Source organism: Leptosomus discolor, chromosome 26, assembly GCF_034619465.1.
Source record: "Leptosomus discolor isolate bLepDis1 chromosome 26, bLepDis1.hap2, whole genome shotgun sequence".
Taxonomy (NCBI): Eukaryota; Metazoa; Chordata; class Aves; order Leptosomiformes; family Leptosomidae; genus Leptosomus; species Leptosomus discolor.
This window is the reverse complement of record NC_141416.1, coordinates 69,917-88,976: the sequence shown is the minus strand read 5'-3', so window position 1 is coordinate 88,976 and position 19,060 is coordinate 69,917. Positions and strand designations below refer to the sequence as shown.

Sequence of the window (19,060 nt, the reverse complement as noted above, 5' to 3'; positions counted from 1 at the left end):
AAAAAATAAAATATGTGCATCCCACATTTTTCTGCTTTTTGCAAGATGACGTAAAAGGAAAACGATGCTGCTGGAGTGAGAATCAACCCCAAAGATTCCCATTTAGAGGATCTCTGCAAGGTCTTTTAGAAAAGAGTAGAGAAGGGCCAGCGGGCATTGCTGTCCTCCTCGTTCCCTTTTCCAGGGGAAAACAGAGGACATGAAGAGGCATGAAGCCTTTTTGTTGCCAGATTGCATCCAGCAGAACATGGTTATTTTTCAGATAAGAGAGATTTTCAATCAATTCCTTCAGAACAGAAAATTTCCAAAGGAGAAAAGCAGGGTGAAAACTCCACGTGGCCAAAAAACCCCACTCATCAGTGGCCCATCTCCCTGCTACTTCCACGTCCCCCCACTCTACCCAGAGCCCCACATGGCAGGACCCGCTGCAGGTCCCACGCTTCCAGGCACTGCTCCCCCTCCCGTGATCCCAGTTCCTGCAGGAGCAGGTTTCCATCCTGAAGAGGGTGAGAGAGCAGCAGGAAACGCAGAACATGTGAGAGGAACCGACACTCGACCAGGATGTGGTTCACTTCCCTTAGCGAGGAGGGAGACTCACCCCAGGCTTTGGTAAAGTCTGGATGAGGATGAGGATGAAGGCGCAGCACCGCCAGCTGCCTCTGCACTTTGCCGCCTCCCCAGCACCCCGCAAAGTGCCTGATTTTACACCCCCTGAGGAACAACAATGCCGCAAAGGAGAATTAGGAAAAAATCAGGCCGCGCCCCCCCCCCCCCCAGGACATTCAGCCAAGGAAAGGAAAGAAATGGCCGTGTGACTTTAACTGGCTCCCGAGCATCCCCGTGCCCGGCTAGCTCTGCTCCCGTCCAAGTCCCTTATCAGAAACTGGCACGTCAGCCAGGCTGCGAGGAAACGAGAAGCGACAGCGAGGAGCAAAGCCGGCGTGATCCCAGCCCCGGAGCGCACGTGGCACCCAGCGTGCCTGTCTGGGGGCCTCAGCTGTCCCCCGCCTGATTAAGGAAACCCCCCTCTCTGCATTAGGAGAGATTTTCTCAGACTTAAAAGCATGCAATGGCCAGGACTTTGCTGGGCATGGAGAGAGCCGCAGGGGTGGCGTGGCTGAATCCCACTCCTGACGGTTGCTGCCGATCTCTGGCACGGCTGAAAGACTGAGGTGCCCCCGCAGGGGATGGTCCCCAAAAGGCAGCTGGGGTGTTGAACCCCGCTTGAACCGGGGCTTGGTACGCTCAACCCGGAGCAGCTCGTCAAATATCCGGGGGATAAACCCCTCGAGGGCATGCCCGTGCAGCATGTGATGGTGAGCCCCCAGTGCCCCCCACAGACTGCACCTCCCTGGGACCATAAAAAAACCCTGGGATCTCAGGTTTACTGGGGGTTTAAAACATAATTTGAATGGACCAACTGGTACCAGCTGGAGTGGGTGGTACCAGCACCTTCGGCCCCAGAAGACCCCATCCTGGCTGGGAGAGAAGACCCTGGCTTGGCTGAGCCTCGGGAGCCACCGCTCGCTCCCCCTCCACTGGGAAAATGAAATCAAGAGGCCTCTGCCTCGATTCACCAAGGTTCTTGTTGCTCCTCAACCTTTCCAAGATGCTGCCAGAGTCATTCAGGGTAGCATCCCTCTGGTAGAAAGGGGCCACGGGTGCTACAGGGAAGGCAGATCCATGCAGCAGCCCCTTAAAATCCACTTAAAATCATATTTGGTAGCAAATTCACAGCCTGTGCCTTCATGGCTCTATAAATGCTTGATGCTGGGGAAGCTTCAAGGATGCGAAGGTACCCTTGGAAGAGTCAAGTTCAACGGGGAGCCACCAAGAAAAATGAGATATACTGGGTCTGTGCACGGTGGGGACAAAGCTGGGCTGGTGGGACCCAACCTGGGCAAGTGGAGGGGGGCAAATGGAAATCTGCACCAGGAGCAGGAATGGTCTCCCGGGGGGCAGGGGTTTGGGAAAGAAAACAGTAAAACTCTTAAAGCAGCCCTAACCCTGCTCCAAAGATATGATGAGGATGGCGAGGGATGCTCGAGCAGCCTCAAAACCCACCTGCACCCCACCGGGTTTCGCTCCGAGGTGGCTCTGCCGGCAAGACGTGACAAGCCCAGCGCATTTAGGCTTTTTCTTGTCATCCACAAATATCCTTCCACTCCCGATGCTCCTCTCCTCGGCTTTGGATGCAGATTCAGCTTTTCATGTGGTGCAAACAGAGTATTCCTTTGGGTGCCAAGGACTGTGTGTAACTTGTCGGCTTGGGAGTGTTTGCATCTTGGACCATAAGGGAACAGAGAACGCTGCCCAAAATGTTTACGGTATTTTTAGGGCAAGACAAATCTGTTCAACGCTGCGAGCGCTGCAGCCTGAGCATCCCAGAGAGGCTGGGTGAGGCTGCACTGACTAGCACGGCAGGGAACCGTGCCTGCAAAACCCCAGCATTTTCATGGTGGATGGCCACTACTTGGCTCAAATGGGCTAAAAAGGACATTTTTTGGCCCATTTCTAAGGCCTGTACGCAACCATGCGCTGGCAGAACAGGCTCCAAACCCCAGCAAGGGCAGGAAGGTGCTGCTGAATGCCTGGCTGTGGCTCAACCCAGTTCTGCTGCGGCAGCATGTCACTGGGAACTGGGCGGACAGCGAGGTGAAAACCTCGGGTCCAAACCTCTCAAAAAAGATACGCTTTGTGGAGAGAGAAAAAAAAAAAAAAGGGAAAAAAAAAGAGGAAGATTTAGGAGGTAGGTTGGGGTGGGTTTTTTTTTCTCCTTCCTGAAATCAAAGCCTGAGCGCGCTGCCAGAGATGCACCAAAGGGATTCAAAGGCAGAAGCGGCACGGCCTGAGCAGCAGGAGAAGCAGATTCCTCCAGCAGCACTTTGAAGCGGCGAAGCCTCGTGCCGTGCGAGGTCGGAGCAGAGCGGCTGCCTCCGATCCGCCCAGGGCCCTCCACAGGGCCGCGCCGCTCCGCTCAATCACTAACAGCTCTGTGGGCATTCATTTATGCTCGCCTGTAATGACAATAATTACCCAGCCAAGCCTTTCGTTCGCCTGAATTTGTCCAGGCGTAAAGGCAGCTGCCTACGCGCCAAAAAGCGACAACTGAGCAGCTCCTATCTTTGCAGGTGCTGCCAGGGGAGAGGACGTGACCGATGGCCGAGACGCTGCTGGCACACTCCTGCGAGCCAAACGCCCCGTGCTTGAGCCCGGCGATACTCTGCCAGCGCCAGGGACAAGGACAAAGCGGTGGGAAGCGCCAGCGCAGGGTCACCGTCAGCAAATGGTGGCCGAGCATTTCGTGTGATGCTGGCAGGCTGGAGGAGAAGGGCGGCCTCGGCATCAGCAAGGTCTGGACACGGTGCCCTCGGCAGGTCTGGCATTGGTCAGACTGGACTCGCCATCCTTGGAGACCCACAAAACACAAGCCTTGAGCAACGCCACCTACCCATGTGTTGAGCAGGGGTTGAGGCAGAGGCACCCAAAGGTCTCTCCCAACTCTGAGTTGGTGCCCTCCTGCAACCCCATCATGCTCATCTGAAACAAGGGACAGGGGCAATGCTGCCAGCTGCACCGAGGCACCCCAGCGCAGCAGCCCCAGGAGACACCTCCAAGACCATCCCATGGTTTGCCCGGACCATGGGAAAGTCCCACAAAGCAAACCTGCACCTCAATTTTACAGCAGTGGATGAACACATAACTCAAGACAGCTTCAAAATCTACCACACAGAACTGAGTATTTTTGTAGGCTGGACCAAAAAGATGCAAAATCAGGCTGGCACTGAGTGTCGGAGATCTGCTCACTCCCGTCCCCACCCTACACCAACCTCCTGCATCCAGCTATGGTGCCGGACCCAGCCCTGCCTCCACCACAACGGCAAAGCCGGGGAGAGGATGGGCGGCCTCACCTCGATGATATCTGCATTGGTCCGGCTCTCATGGGGCTCGTTGTACTCTGTGTACTTGAGCAGCACCTTGTCCATGTCGGTGCTGGCATACTGGAACAGCTTGTTGGAGTGGTTGAAGATGATCAGGGCGATCTCGCAGTCGCACAGGACGCTCAGCTCGTAGGCTTTCTTCATCAAGCCAAACTTGCGCTTGGTGAAGGTCACCTGAAAGCAAGGAGAGCTGCGGTCAGAAGCTCACGCTGCCACGGACCCGACACCTCCCAGAGAAAACTGGGATGACCACTGGAGGAAAAGCAAAACGAAGGGGAGGGCAGAGAGAATCTTCCATCCTCAGCTTCCCCAACTGGACAACCACTCCAAGCTCTCCTCTCTCACCTCTCTCTTCCAAGTGGTTCGTATCACTGCCTATTTTGGGATCCTCCAAAGGCAGACACTTCATAAGCACAAAGATGATTATCAGCGTTGGAAATCACATATTGCCAAATCAAGAGAAAAATAAATTTCAGCAAAATCCCCAGCAGAGCTACCATCTGTCCGGGGGCTGCGGGTTGTTGGGTTTTTTTTAAAGGTGTATATTCAAGCGGCAGAGATCTCGTCCTCACTTGCTGCAGCAGCACTGTGAGCACCCGACCCTGGGAGCCACAGAGCCACGGGGCTCGGCCGCCCTGACCCTGCCCAGGGTGCTGCTCCACACCACTCGCCCAACCCACCCCACCCCTGACCTGCTCTCCTCCTTCCCAGCACCCACTTCTCCTGGAGAGATGTGTTTCCCCAAAGGCACCCTGAGCCCACCACACCGCGTGCCTGGCTGGCTGCTGCCACCTCCCTCTTGCTGTCCCCATAACCTTGTCGAGGGCATTTTCCCACACCGCCCGCCCACCCGAGGTCACCACGCTCGTGCCAGTGTCTGCCATCCTCCCACCCTGCCCTGCCTTGAAACGAGCTGTCATTAGAGCTGTCAGCTAACGAGGTATCTTTTGCAGGACTGATCCTTGCAAGCTGGCTGGGAGACAGGAACGGAGCTGGGCGCGGGCTCCAAAACCCGCTCCAGGCGCCGGGCAGACGTCGGGCTGCGTTTCCCAGCCCACGCTCAGCTCTCGCCGCGACGCTCCTAACAGGACCCAGCTGGTGGGGAAGGAGCTGGTTTGGGACTCTCCATCCCGGCTGCAGCACAGCCAGCCACTGAAGGCCCCCTGCCCCTGCAACGAGCGGCATGCTGCCGGGGAAAGGCGCAATGCTTGGCCAATGACCTCTTAGCAAATAAAAATGAAGGAAAATAAAAGGCAGGGAGGTCACTACTTTGTTTTAAGCGTTGTTCTCGGGGGTGAAGCAGCAGCACAGGGAAGGGCTGGAGATGAGCCGAGATGCCCTTGGGTGCCAAGAGCTGCTCCCTCGCCGCAAGTGTGCACGAGAGGGCTCGACCCCACTTAGGGCCTCCACCACGGCATCGACTTTGCAGCTGAATGGCTTTAATTCGCAGCGTCGAGGGAGGAGAGCGAACAAGGCTGTTGCCTTCGCTCAACTCCAGTTAGCGGCGTTATGGTCGCGGTCCAAAGAGCTTAACCCAGAGCTTCCCTGTCCACACCAGTGGCGACAAGCATCGCTGCCCACCACCATGCCACCGGCAGCACCCAGCACGCATCCACTGGGGTCCTGCACCCAGCACCCCTCGAGATGGAGCTGCACCCCTCCGTGCAGTGGGAGGGCAGAGCAGGGGCAGCCCTGGGTGCAGGGAGCTGCCCACCCATTCTCGCCATCTCCCAGAGGTGATTAAGTGGTAACGAGATTCGGCTCTAATCGCCTCAGCCCCTGAGAAGTGCAGGGCTGGCACCCCGTGCTGCTGCTCCCCGCCACGTGCGCTCCCTCGCACCGCAGTCGGTCTGCAAGCACCAGCGCTCACATTGCTGGTGTCTGCCCTGGCATCGGCGTGCTGTGACGTAAATTAAATTACTTTAGGGCCAGCGCCAGTGTCACCAGCAATTCCCCCTCCCCAGTGGCACCTCCGACCTCTAGGCCACCTCAAAATCCCTGTTGCCGGTCGCTTGTCCTGGCTGCTCCCCGGACTGAGACCAAGGCAGCAGCACCACACTGCAGCCGTCGCTGCACCGTGTGACGCAGCTGAGGTTTTGCTCCTGCAGCCCGTGGCGGGACAGGCTCTAAAACCAACCTGGGGCTCTCCGGTGCCATGCCAGCAGCGTTTTTGGTCTCACGTCCCTGCTAGAGACCGGCTGCTCCACCACAGCTCTGGCAGCAGTCACAGCCCGGCACGGTGTGCCTCGCTGTCCCCCGCCGAGATGGCCCCGCTGCTCTGACTCACGCTCGAAGCAGCCTGAGGAGCCTTCGAGAGGAAAACACACGGCATCTCCGCCAAGACAGAGGGAACAGCTGAGGGTGGCTGTTTCTGCAGCCATCGGTGCCGGGGACACCTTGCCAAAAAACACCTTGCCGGGTGCCACAAGCCCGCTCGGCCACCGAGATGGGAGGCAATGGGGTGAGACCAAGGCGTGCGAGCAAGGGGACAGCTCTTGGCCACGAAGACTAGAAACAAGCGTGGTTTGGGTACTGCCCTCAAGCAACAAAGGAGAGCGTGGGGGGCTACCTGCCCAAAATCAACTAACAACCTGAGCAGAGCCCAGCAGAACCCAAAGCACCAAACTGGCCCTTGACAGACAAGGGGATATTCCCTCTGCAGACAGGGACAAAGCGGAGAAGTATCGCTCTGTCTTGGCACCCCCGCTTCTGGCAGACAAAAGCAAAGATCTGCCATTTGGCCAGCCCCATCACACAAAAGCATCAGCTAATGACACCTTGCGCATCTCCCCGTGACCCGGGACAGAAACCCCAAACCTTCTACCACCGCGTACAAGCCTCATCTAGAAGAATTAACCTTATAAGTCTAAGAGGGTAATCAAATCTCATGCTTCAAGGCGTAAGCCGATCACCAAAGGGGTCAGGAAGGAATTACTGCCCCATACTAGCAGAGGATTTTTGCCTTTCCCCTGATGCAGACCATATTGGCCGTTGCCAGAGTCAGCAGGCTGGCCCTGAAGGACTGATGGTCTGATCTGTTATGGCAAATCCTCTCCAGTAATTCCTCTAATGACATTAGTGACTCTTACTTGCTTTCCTCCCCTGGTTTTGGCTTCTGCTGTAATTCTGGTCTCCTCCATGCGGGCTCATGGTCCATGCACCCACGGGAGGCAATACGCAGGGCAGGAGCAGGATCGGACTCAGTGATGCTGTAGGTTGGGTGCAAGATGCATGGGAAGAGCTTCACCTCACAGTGAAGGCTTTGGAGAGCCCCTGCTCAACCTCAGCCCTTCCTGAGGTTGACAATGCCTCAGTGGCCCCGAATCACCATTAGGGACAAACTCCACTCGCAGAGCGAGCAGCAACGCAGGCGTCGAGAGCGGCTCTGCCTCCACCTCCTTGCATGACCACCGGTGAATGCCTCCTTCACCAGCACATCCATGCACTGCTCCCATTCACCATCCCTCTCTCTCCCAACACGCACTGGTGCTGCAGAAGCCATCTGGGCACTGGCACACGCCGAGGATGGTGCACGCTCACCCGCTACGGCTGGAGCCGCAAGACAGCAGTGTTGCCGTGGCACGAAACCCCGTGCATAATTCAGCAGTGCCATGCTGCTCAGCTCCTAGGGTATGGCATGGGAGAGCCGAGCCATACCCCTCAGCTCAAACCTCAGTGAGGGGGGGCTGCTGTGGAGACAGGGATGGTCTGAGGATGCTCTTAGACCTTGGGTTTAAGCCAGCTTAGCTGACAGCCCGCAGCCACGGCGGCCACGCATGCGTGGATGCTCCTCATCTCTGATCTGCACCACCAGCAGGAGAGGAAGGGAAGGGGAACGAGATGAAGTCAGATGGGACATTTCTGAGCCCAGAGACCAGATCCTGGCACTGCACACGTAGGCTACAAAGCAGGAGGGTTATCATCCCCCCTTAAGTGAGGTGAGAGACGCTTCAGCCCCACAAAGCTCCCACTGCAGTGGCTGGAGCAGATCAGCAACCCACTGCCTGGAGCAGCCATTCGTCACGAAGCATCCTCTCTTCTTGGTGTGCCCTTGTTCCCCAAAGAAAAGGAGCAGCGAAAAGAACTGATTGCAGAGCCTGCACTGATGGCCAATTAAACAGCTGCTGCTTCACTGACACCTGACTTAAACTGGGCTGGGTTTTCAGAAAGGCAAAGCGATCTGTGGGGAGCAACAACGCTCCTGCGCTGGGTTTTGGAAGACACAGCTGCTGTCAAGGGAAAACAGACATCCCCCAGTCCCGGGAGCTGGGCTCTGGGGACACTTGACATCTGAGACGTGCTAAAACCACGGCACCTGGCTGGGCTGTGCAACTCTCACCACTAAATCCCACCCAAGCTTGGCTTGGCCAGTGATACCTCAGCAAAGGTCTCCACCTCCAACCCCCCTTGGCCAAGCCTTGCACCAAGGAGCAGCTCAACGCCCCCCAAAAATGCCTCCCCACCGCCTTGGCTTCTGCCTTTGGCAGAGGGACGCCTCTTTCCTTCCCTGAAGGCTTATACAACAGGGCTAGGCTGTGCCATCAACCTCCAGCATTACCAAATATTTTCCGTTCATCTGAACGTCTAATGGGGCTCCAATAGCTGAAAATCCCGCTCTCTCCTATGCGATGCTCTGCCCCATAAAATACACTCCAGCTTCTTCAATAACCCCCAATGACCCATTTCTTGCTCATTGTGGAGATCAACAGTGCCACGAGCAACTGGGACATCATCAAAAAACAGTGGATGCCCATCCCCCAGCCACCAAATAAAGCTGGAATGAAGAAAACCTGCAATTTTCTATTGTTTTGCTGTGGAGCAATAAACCACCTCATCCAATTCTGCTATTCGCCACTTTTTAAGCATTAGGAATACATACACATACTTTTTTTTTTTTTTTTTCTTTTTTTCTGGAATAAAAGCAGTCGAAAAGAAGCATGGCAGGCCATGCTGGGGCATCCGCAGAGGCTTGGATCTGCTGAGCCAAACCCAAGGACCATGGGAAGCCACAGAGCAAAGGGACCTGCCTGAAAATCTGGTGGTTACAGGGAAATCCATTGACAGAGCAAACCTGGTCAGGCAAAGTGCTGCCGCTCAAGCCGTCTGACTGAAGGAATATGTAAATTAGGGAAAAATCTGATTAATTTTTCTGTTTTCCTCTGAGATACGCACATGTATTTTTACACACATGCACATGCGTGCGTGTCTAGGGCTTGGCTTCAACAGAGCACAAGGGAAAAAAACCTAGACCCATATAAATTTTCAACTGAAAAAAAAAATAATAATTTGGGTTGTTTGTGTTCAGAAAAATGAATACTTGTTGTGGCTGTTTTTTGTTGGAAAAACCTCATGGAAAATGTCAACTGAAACATATTTTCTGCAAGACAAAAAAAAAAAATAAAAAAGGGAACTAACTGGAGAAGATACTTTCTTCTGGAAAAGCGCTTAGATGGAAATGGCGTGAGGAGCTCCAAGACGACGAGCAACGCCTGGGTGGGGGCCGCGGCTCCCCGCCACGGCAAAACGGGGCCGTTTGCCTGGTTCTGGGTATCTGCCTGAATCTGGCCCCCAGTGTCGAGTTTTGCCAATCTGCTTTTTTTATGGGTTGGGAGAGAAAAACACTGGTTGGCCCAAAATGGGATAGAAATGGGGCATTTAGAAGCAGAACCCTTAAAATACCCAATGGGAGGAAAGCTGGCGAGGAAGGAGCGGAGAGCTGAAGGGAAAGCACCGACCTGCCGATTGCGCTCATCTGTGATCCGCTGGATCTGTATCTTTTTTCTCCCCATCTTTGCCGGAAATCCTCACCGCACCTGGGACGACTTCGGTTCAGGGGAGGGGAAAAGTAACCCCGTTTTAAAATGCTTGCATTAAAGAGCGTGGGGGGCTGTTGTTATTTTTTTTTTGAATGCAAAACAGCCCCCCAAAAAAGCCCAAATTAAAAAAAAAAAAAAAAAAAAAAGTTTTGTGTTGCTCCTTGCTCAGTTCATGGTATCCTCCTGCGTGGCCGGATCCCACAGGGCTGTGCCGTCAGTGGCTGCTCAGAAACCTGCACAAAGACAGAGACAGGAGTGAGACCGTCTGTCCCCAAACCCCATCCAGGATCCGACAGCCCCCCAAAATCCTCACCACTGCTGCCACGGCTCCTGCCCCGCCCCAGTCCCAGGTCTCTGCTCCATCCTCCCGCTCAGCTCTGGAGGGTTGCAGAGGGATTGATCCAACCTGGTCTCGAAAAACACCAAGGATGGAGCCCAAAAACGCCTGCGCTGCAGGACACGTGTGGGCTGGGCACGGTGATGTTCATCGAGAAGGAGGAGACGGCAGCAACGAGCTTGTGAATCATTATTCCTCCGTGACACTCCACTTTTTTTTTTTCTTCTCGTAATAAAGTCATAAGCAGTCGAGTGACTGGTGATTAGCTTGGGCAATTTAAATCTGTCTCCAATTTCTGCATTAATCTTCAATTTGGAATTTTAAAATGTCTTTGGTTACTTAAAAAAACCCTATAATCAGGCACAGAAACCTAATTCTTATGGGCGAGGGGAAGGACGACTCGGAAGGAAGCCAAGACAGCCCCAGGGTTCAACCAGGCTCACCAGCGGCCAGACACCAGTTGTTTCCATCGATCTGGGGGGTTTGCGGATCACCTCAGGGATATTGGTCACTCTACATCTCCTTCCCCCAAAGGGGTGAGGGCTGCAGGTCCCAGGGGACCCACACGGCTCCTTTCTCAGACTCACTCCATGACCCTGCACTGGATAACAGGGCAGAGGCTCAGCCTCTCCCCGGGCACCTGCATCCCCGATGCTGGAGGCTGTGGATATACCAGGACACCTGTGGACACAGACACAACCCCCACAGTCCTATTTCACCCCATTTTTCAGTGCAGCAAGGGGGATAAAGGGGGAAACTCAGCCAGTCCATTTTCCCCACAGGTAAGGTTTTCTCCTGATTCTCTCCCCGAACAGCTGGATAAGAGCAGCAAGAACACTGCATTTAAGGCGAGGGTGCCCCATGCCAAAACCCGGGCAGAGGAAAAAGTCAGTCCCAAAATAGCTTCCTATCTGCCTCGACTTGGCAGCCCCCAGCCCTCGGTCTTGTTACAAAAAACATGCACAAGAAAAAAAATAAATAAAGCTTTTTCTCTCCTCCCATCATCCCAAATTCACCCGCAGCATCCGCAGCCAGCCCCGACCGAGCTCCTCCTGCTCCTCTCCCACCCCAGAGCACAGAGCTCCCCAGGGACCTTGACCCTGTCCTTTGCCTCCTCATCAGACCACACTCCGACAACAAACAAGCCCTGATGGTCTCACTCCCACACTTGTTTTTCGGGGTTCATTGAGTCGTGTGAGTCACTTAATCTTTTCCTCTGCCTTTTTTTTTTGTTTGTTTTTGGCTAAAATTATTCATCATGCAGCACGTTCTGTGGTTTCAGCACTGGTTTGAGCAGCTGAGAAGGGAATGGGGAGACTTTTGCCTCCCCGACATCCACAATTTGCCCTCCAGGGAAGATGAGCCCAGTAAGGAGATCGGTGAGATGAAGAGCAGCAAAAAAAAACCAACCCCTTTTTGTCTCATAAATCCCACCAGGAAGACTCTTTGCAAGGACAAATCATATAGGGAAGGCATTTGGTGCTCAAATCATTATTTGTCAGCATCAGCATCTGTTTCCCCTCCTACCAACAAATGGGAGGGACCGTCCAGCTGCGAGCAGTACCAGTGCCATGGGAGATGTCGAGCCAGAGCCATGTAACGCCCTTTGGCTGGTGCTCCCCACCCCTCTGCAGGCAGCCCCAAAAAGGCCAGTCCCAAGGCATCGCCAGTCCCAAGGCATCGCCAGTCCCAAGGCATCGCCAGTCCCAAGGCATCGCCAGTCCCAAGGCATCGCCGCTCGGGCCAGCACCAGTGAGCAGGAGATGCAGGTGCCAGGCTGCCAGGAAAGCATCCCACAAAGGCCGGTGAAATGGGAAGAGCTGGAAAGAAAACGTGGATTTTTGTTTCACCCGCTTGGGTTGTCCGCTTGGCATTTCCACCACCACAAGCCCACGTGAGAGACAGGCCACAAGCCCCAAGGCCGAGGCAAATATTCCGCACGTGCGAAGAAAACTCGGTGGAGGAGGAACCTTCCGCCAAGTTTGCTTTGCCACTTTTCCCTTCGGAGTTGCCATTTCTCTAAACTGGCTGAAAAATATTCACCTTCACCGTCTTCAAAACTGCCAGCAGCAGCGCGAAGTAGCAACAGCTTTGCATCCGGACACAGGGCAAGACACTAATTCTTTCCTTGTGCTGCAACTCTTGGACAGAGAAACTCTCTGAAAAGACAGCAGATTTACCGTCCAAACCAGAGAGGAACTCTCCAGAAGTAACAATAAACACTGGAGAACAACAGGCAGTAAATTTAAACCGAGTGAAAGGAAACATATTTTAACACAATTCAGTTGTGGGATGTCTTCACAGGATGCTATTGCAGCCAAAAGCTCCATGGAGTTTGAAAAAGAGATGGGATGGTTGTAGGGATGAGGAGAAAACCCTGGTGCTGCTCTCCCTGCCCCAAGCTTCGCTCGTGCTTCTTGCATGGGAGCGGCGGTGTTCAAACCACGTTCCCCTCCCTGTGCCACAAATAAAACCCAGGTGTTTTGATACAAATCACCTTTTCAACCACCAGACCACGTTCCTCCTGCTGCTCTGGAATCCTGACTCCTGGGTCTTTGGCACCCTAGGCGGGATGGGGACCATCGTCCCAGCCTTGGGGTTTGCTCATGCCACTGGGTAAAGTCCCCCACGGGAAAAAGATGACTTCACAACACGGTTTTTGCTTGTCACCGTGGAAAGAAAAGGAGCTGGCTGTGGGATGCTCTTGACCCCTCTCCCCTGTACAGGAAGGAAAACACCCCACAGTGAGCACGGTCCTCAGACGGGAGGGCAAGGAGGGATGGAGAAAAGCACAGCACCATTTGCTGCCCTCCAAACTCATCTGACCCAGGGGATTTAAAACTCCTCCCTTTCCTCTTCATGTTCCTGGTGTTGGAGTTGGGGTTTTGGGGTGGGTTTCTTTGGTTTTAGGGTTTGGGGGTTTTTTCCCAACATATTTTTAAACCCAGGTATTTTCATGTTTCCTGCCCAGGTGGCTGTTTCAGAAAGTCCGACCACAGTCTCAAGTTTCTGATCAGCATCTGCAAGCGCAAGAAACCTGGAGAAACTCCCTCCCGCCTGCCCACCGCACCAGCATGGCCACTGGCTGCTCGGACCCAACCCAGAAGCACCCACGCCGCACCATGCACCGAGCTGGGCACCTCCGGAGCTCCCTTTCCTTCACCAGCAACTTGCTCTGGCTCTCTAATTGCCCACCCCAAAGCATCAGGATCACCCATCCTCTGTGATCAGGTGGAATTTAAGCACCTAAATTAATACACAGCCAAGCACCCAGAGCACTTTCAAAAGGAGTTAAACTCCTAAATAGCTTTTAACATTTGGGGTCTTGGGTGTTTTTACGCAATATAATATCCCCAGTCATTAAATCCTATTTTCTTCCTTCTGAGAGAGCAGCTTCCTTCTCCTTAGCCCACTTTTCCAAGGAAACGAGGCTCAGGCCATCCCATGGTGAACACACGATGAGAACGCACCCACCCCACAAGGTGTCTGAGCCCACAGGACCTTCCCATCCCAGGCGGGACAAGGCGCCAACATCCCCAAGCTGCGACACCGCAGCGAGTCACACAAACACCAGCCGATGGGTCGAGCCCGACCCTCATGAGACACTGGAGACTCTCCGCAGTCCCACAAAGGCTTGGCCAAAACATGACCCAACGCTATCTTAAACCAGGCTTAGGCCAGCTCAAACATCACAGGGTGCATCCAGGCTGGAGGGGGGGCCGGGCTTGGGGCTGCACCCGCAGCCTCTCCACCATGATGCCACTGTCCCCAGTGGTACCCACCTCCAGGGTGACCATCTCCACGCAACCACTGAGCATCTTGGCTCCTACACCCCATCTTGGCTCCTACGTGCCCGCAAGAAGGAGGAACCGCCACGGCGCAGGGTTCCAAGGGCATCAAAGAGGACACACGAACCTGGTGTAAAACAACTCACCGGCGTCGCACCGAGCGACCGGGTGCCGGCGAAAAAAGTCATCCTGTCCCTCTTCAGCAGCCAGAAACTTCGGCAAGGATCAGGAAAGGGGGAATTTGGCATCACCCCGGGAAAGCAGCCCGGTAGCGCCCGCATCCCTCCCTCCTGCCCTACACCCCCTCGCGCGCTCGCACAAGTATGACTATCACAGCAATTAACACACATGCCAATTAACTTGAAGCAGGTGCTGGTTAACTCTGTGCTGAGTAATTCATACCCAGCTCCAAGTAAATGGCTTTAAATTGGAGAGACAGGCAAGGGAGCAGAGTTAGCATTTTGCAACTGGGGGAAGAAAGAAAAAGCAAAGAGGAATCTCAGCTGGGAGACGTTTTTACAAAACAAGGAATTTGGGGGTGCTGAATCCACAGTTCCAAGAGCTGGGGAGGCAGGAGAGCTACTATCTCTTCCCAGCCTTTCTCTCTGGATTTTTTTTTTTTTTTTTACCGACTATACATCTTTTCACTCTAGTTCACCTATTTCTAAATGGTTTCACCTTGGCACTGCGCGAGCAGCGGGGTTCTTTGCACCGCTCCACGATTTGTTGCTTTTCCATTTTGACTAAACAGCCTCATATTTCTCTCTGCACGAGCAGGGGTGCTTCGAGCCTCACATCTACATTTGCTATTTTTAATATACTTTTATTGCATCCCTTTTTAGTTGCCTCCTTCCTAAAGTTAGCTGCGACACAGCCGCTCTTCTTGAAGGCGATGATACTAAGCCGGCCTTCCTTAAAACCCCACCTTGTAAAGCCTTGTGCTCTCAGCACGATGTCAGCTTAAATAAACCAAACACTGGCTGCGCAGCCGCAAAGGGAAGATCAAAAAGAGGAATCCAAAAGCCTTAAGGAAGATAAATAAAGGCAAATAAACGCATCCTTTCCAAAAATGCATTTTCCTTTCGAGCTCTGAGCGGCCTCGCTTTTCCCAGCTCACGTGCAGCACCGCGCTCCACAACCTGCCTGTGCAGAAGCACGCGGTAGAGCCAGTATTACCAGTGATGGCAAAATTTGGCCGGGTCCATCGCGGCACCAGTTCCAGGGACATTTTTCACCATCTCCATTGCCCAAACTGGTGCCAGCACCACAGGGACAACCTTGGCCATGGGGAAACCTGCGAAAGCAGCTTCAAAGGACAGGTGAAGGCTGGGGAAAAAAAAGGAAGGAAAAGGGAAAAGAAGAGAAACGCTCTCCTGCGAAGATGCTGAAAGGACCAACACATCAGAGGATGTCTGATAACAGTGTAGAAAGTCCCAAATTGAAGGAAGAAAAGCAGGCGACAGCTATGGAGGAGCAGAGCCCAACCCAGTGGCTCGTTCTGCCCAAGCGCCAAACGCTCTCTCTGCAGGACAAACCATCCTTTACGCAGAACTTGCAGGAATCCTCCCAAAGATGGGTTTATCCTCACTTGGCTCCATCTAGCCAAAAGGGCTGGCTGAGAGTAACAGGTCTGAATGCAGCGGGCTAAGCGGTCCTCCCCCAGAGAACAGGGCACCCAACGAGGCCAAATTCACCAAATGCAGCCCAACGGGACCAACATTTTGGAGCTGGTCAGGAATGACCGCAGTAACACGCTGCGTGGGCACCTTTCCCTGTCTTGGAGCATCTGGTGACGCTGGTGGACACTTTCCCCTGATCTTGGAGCATGCCGTGGAAAAGGCTGGCCAGAGAAGTTGCGGCTGCTCCATCCCCTTCAAGGACAGGCTGGATGGGGCTTGGAGCAACCTGGTCTAGTGGAAGTGGTCCCTGCCCATAACAAGGGATTTGAAACGAGATGAGCTTTAAGGACCCTTCCAACCCAAACCATTCTATGGGTCATTGCAAGAGAGCTCCAGCATGCAACTGGTGGGCATGTGGGTTACGAGGTGCAGGATTTGTCCCATCTCTCTGCCCAGGAGAGAGCCCGTACTGGGGAAACGCTGCTGTGCTGCAAACCAGCCTGCGAGCTCAGCCTGCCATGGGAAGTGGTTTACACCCGCCATGCCGATAGTGCGCCGAGCCACTGCCGAGCCCTTCGGCACCCCGTGCTGGGGTAGTGGCGTGGGGGGAACGGGCCGAGCAGAGGGAGGGAGCGATGATGCTCTGGAGGTGGTGATGATGCTTTGGACGTGGTGAGAGCAGCCCCACGCCCCACTGCAACACTCCCCACTGCAAACGTGCAGCTCGCACCAAGAAAAGCCATTGAGTCGAGGTGTGACACGGCTGCGCTGCCATGAGCCCGGCAGCGCCCGCGCAAAGCTCAGACTCTCCACCCGCTGCAAAAGCGCCTTCAAAGCAATGGCGAATAAACCAGCAAACTGCAGAGAGGTGTCCGAGCCTCGGCCTGAGCCTCCCGGGTCTCACACTGGCACAAACCGATGGAGCTGCTTCCCCGCCCGTGGACAGGTCTGGACTTCCACCCCTTAAGGATATGGACTTAGCTCAAATCACCTCTTGAACTCGACTGTTTAACTGCAGTTTTTGCCTTCCTGTTTCCTTTCTCGCTGACGGCCGGGCCTGCCTTTTGTGACTTAATTGTTGTTTTTTTAACATATCCTCCATGCTGACATCAAGGACTTTTAGTTTCCTTATTGGTGGTTTCTGGATCTGCAGGACTGGCTTCCTTCTCCTCTGCAGAGGGGGGAAACGCTCCCTTCCCTAAAATCCAGCACCTATATTCATGTTAATGTTGCTCTTTCTATCCTGCAAAACCACTGGCATGCCGCTCACCATCGCCTCACCAGTGAGCGACCACTGATCGACCAAGCCGGCTTTGCTGTGGGACTGGGGGTCTCAGCCCCGGCACCCTGGAAGGATGCAGCAAAGGGGAGATGCACCTACACAGGGACATCCTTGGCTCTGCAGCGGGCAGCGAGGGCAGGTGCCTGCACTTCCCCAGCTCCACTGCACGCACCCACGAAGGACTCCAACTCACCAGCTTAGCATTGTTTAGCACCTCTTTATCTACAAACCGAGATCAAAACCACACAAACATGCTAAAGTCTCCTCCAAAGCTTCTATTCTGGTTTCAGGATGATGCTATCTGGGTTCCTGTGTCGAGCCTCCAGATGCAGGCAGGGGGAGGGGGAGAGGAAGGCAGCCGAAACAGGGCTCTGGAGCAAACCTCCCGCTCGGAAATGCAGCTGCATGGCCCTGCTTGGCCAAAGCCCCAAACCCTGGGGCCAAATCCTGCTCATCCAGCAGGTGCAAACCCAGCATCAAGCTGTGATCCCTCCCGTGCACCCGATGCCCACGGGAGGACCCCGATTTCCCCAGGACCGACAGCAAAACCAGAGGCTTGGGTTCTCCCGCCTGCACAGGATCCGTCCCGCTAGCTGCAGGTACAAACCTCGGGAGGCTCAGGAGAGCAGAAGCGAGGCTGGATTCAATCAAGCCCCCAAGGAATTTGAAAAAGACACATGTATTCCTGACCCAGATTCAGGCGCTCTCTGGAGAAAAGCAGATGCCAACCGCGCAGCCAGCTCTGCTGAGCTGTAACAAAACCACGCGCCGTGCCAAGACCGGTAGAGTCTGGGGGGAAAAAAAAAAAAATAAAAGCACAGCCCTTAAATGATGCTGGAGAACCAGCATTTGCCTGTGCAAGGTGGGTGCGAAAGAAAGGATTTGGGGGAAATTATTAAACTGGGTTGATTGTCACTTCCCCTGCAGCTCGTGCACTTGTCTGCACCGGTGCGGACCCAGACAAGGTGACAGTCCCGACGTTGGCAGAAGGATTGGAGGAACCTCGGCAGCAGCCAAACCAGGCACCCTGATCCCCTGCAGCCCAAATCCCACCATTTCATCCCACGCTGAGGCTAGCCAGGGATGCCATCCCATCCAGCGCCCTGGAAGCACATCACTGGGTGCTGCAGAGGCTGGATGACAGCAGGCACAGCTGGTGACCTTCCCATGCTGCCACTGTGGCCAGAGCCAGCAGAGGCTGGAGGGGACATGGGGCAGCTGGCAGGAGAAGGGAGGCTGGGCAGGAGCCCCAGGCAAGGTCACCGGCAAGCCAGCAGCCCTGCTCAGCACTGGCCAAAAGCCAACCAGGGAACCATCGTCACCCCATGCCAAGGTGAGGACACGGCCTCAGGGAGAAAAAGCACACGGGGCCGGGACAAGGGGGGACCTGCAGCCCCTCACACCATGCAGTTTCTGAGGGTGGCAGCCAGTCCTCTCTCGGAGAGGGAGATGACACAAGGAGGGACAGGCAGGGCAGAGTCGCCGCACAGCACGGCGTTACACCGGAGGGGTCGGACAGCCCCTTGCTAAAGTGACATTTAAAGCACCCTTGGAACAGCAATGTGCAGACACCAAAAGAGCCCCGCGACTTTGAGCGGCAACCTTGGCAGTGGCATCCTCGGGGAGGGGGTCACCCATCACTCCGAGCTCGGCTGCGGTCTGCCGTGCAGCTCAGCGGCTTGCCAGGCTGCGGACTCTGCAAGTCCCAGCACCCTGCTACGGGCATGGCACCCCTGTTCCCAGCTGGGACCAACCGCTTGCACAGGGCAGCCCTGTGCCACCTCCATCCCCACCCACCCTCCATCGCCACGGAGCCACAGCCGGACCACGCGAAGCTGTTCCCTTTCCCTCCTGTGCTCTACCCACCACCAGCTCCAGAGCTAGAAACTGGAGATGATTTTCCCTTCTGCACTAAGTAGGGTTTTCTAAATGAAGGGAAGTGAGAGCCCATTATCCGGCTCCGTCGCCCACCCCCACGGCTCCCTGCAGGGCATGAAATAACCACCTGCCAGCTCCCCGTAGCCCCGCACTGTGGCAATGATATCGCAGCTTCCTCTGTCACTATTGTCAGAGCAAAATTTAGATACCTGGTAATGAGGAGGTTTAATATGACAGATGAGAGGTTGACTCATTAAAAAAAAAAAAAAAGAGCGAGAAGGAGAAAGAGCTGAATTTGGGGTCGGATCCTGCACTCTTAAATCAGGAGGTTGTCAAAGTCATCCCCGTGCCACTGGGGAGCAGAAGCAGCTCTTGACCCCAAACCAGACCCACGGCGGG

The 19,060-nt window shown here is 54.7% G+C and overlaps 1 protein-coding gene across 6 annotated transcripts in view; it reads right to left on the bottom strand.

The window, feature by feature from the left end:
- MEF2D (myocyte enhancer factor 2D) overlaps nucleotides 1-9,730 on the bottom strand; it is a 32,673-nt gene extending 22,943 nt beyond the window's left edge. For all 6 annotated transcript variants that reach the window (XM_086478519.1, XM_086478520.1, XM_086478526.1 and 3 more), the window contains exons 1-2: nucleotides 9,677-9,730; nucleotides 3,912-4,115 (exon numbers count right to left, since the gene is read on the bottom strand). In XM_086478519.1, coding sequence (XP_086334645.1) covers nucleotides 3,912-4,115; nucleotides 9,677-9,730 — 258 coding nt within the window. The remainder of the gene's footprint in view (nucleotides 1-3,911; nucleotides 4,116-9,676) is intronic.
- Between the last annotated feature and the right edge of the window lie 9,330 nt (nucleotides 9,731-19,060).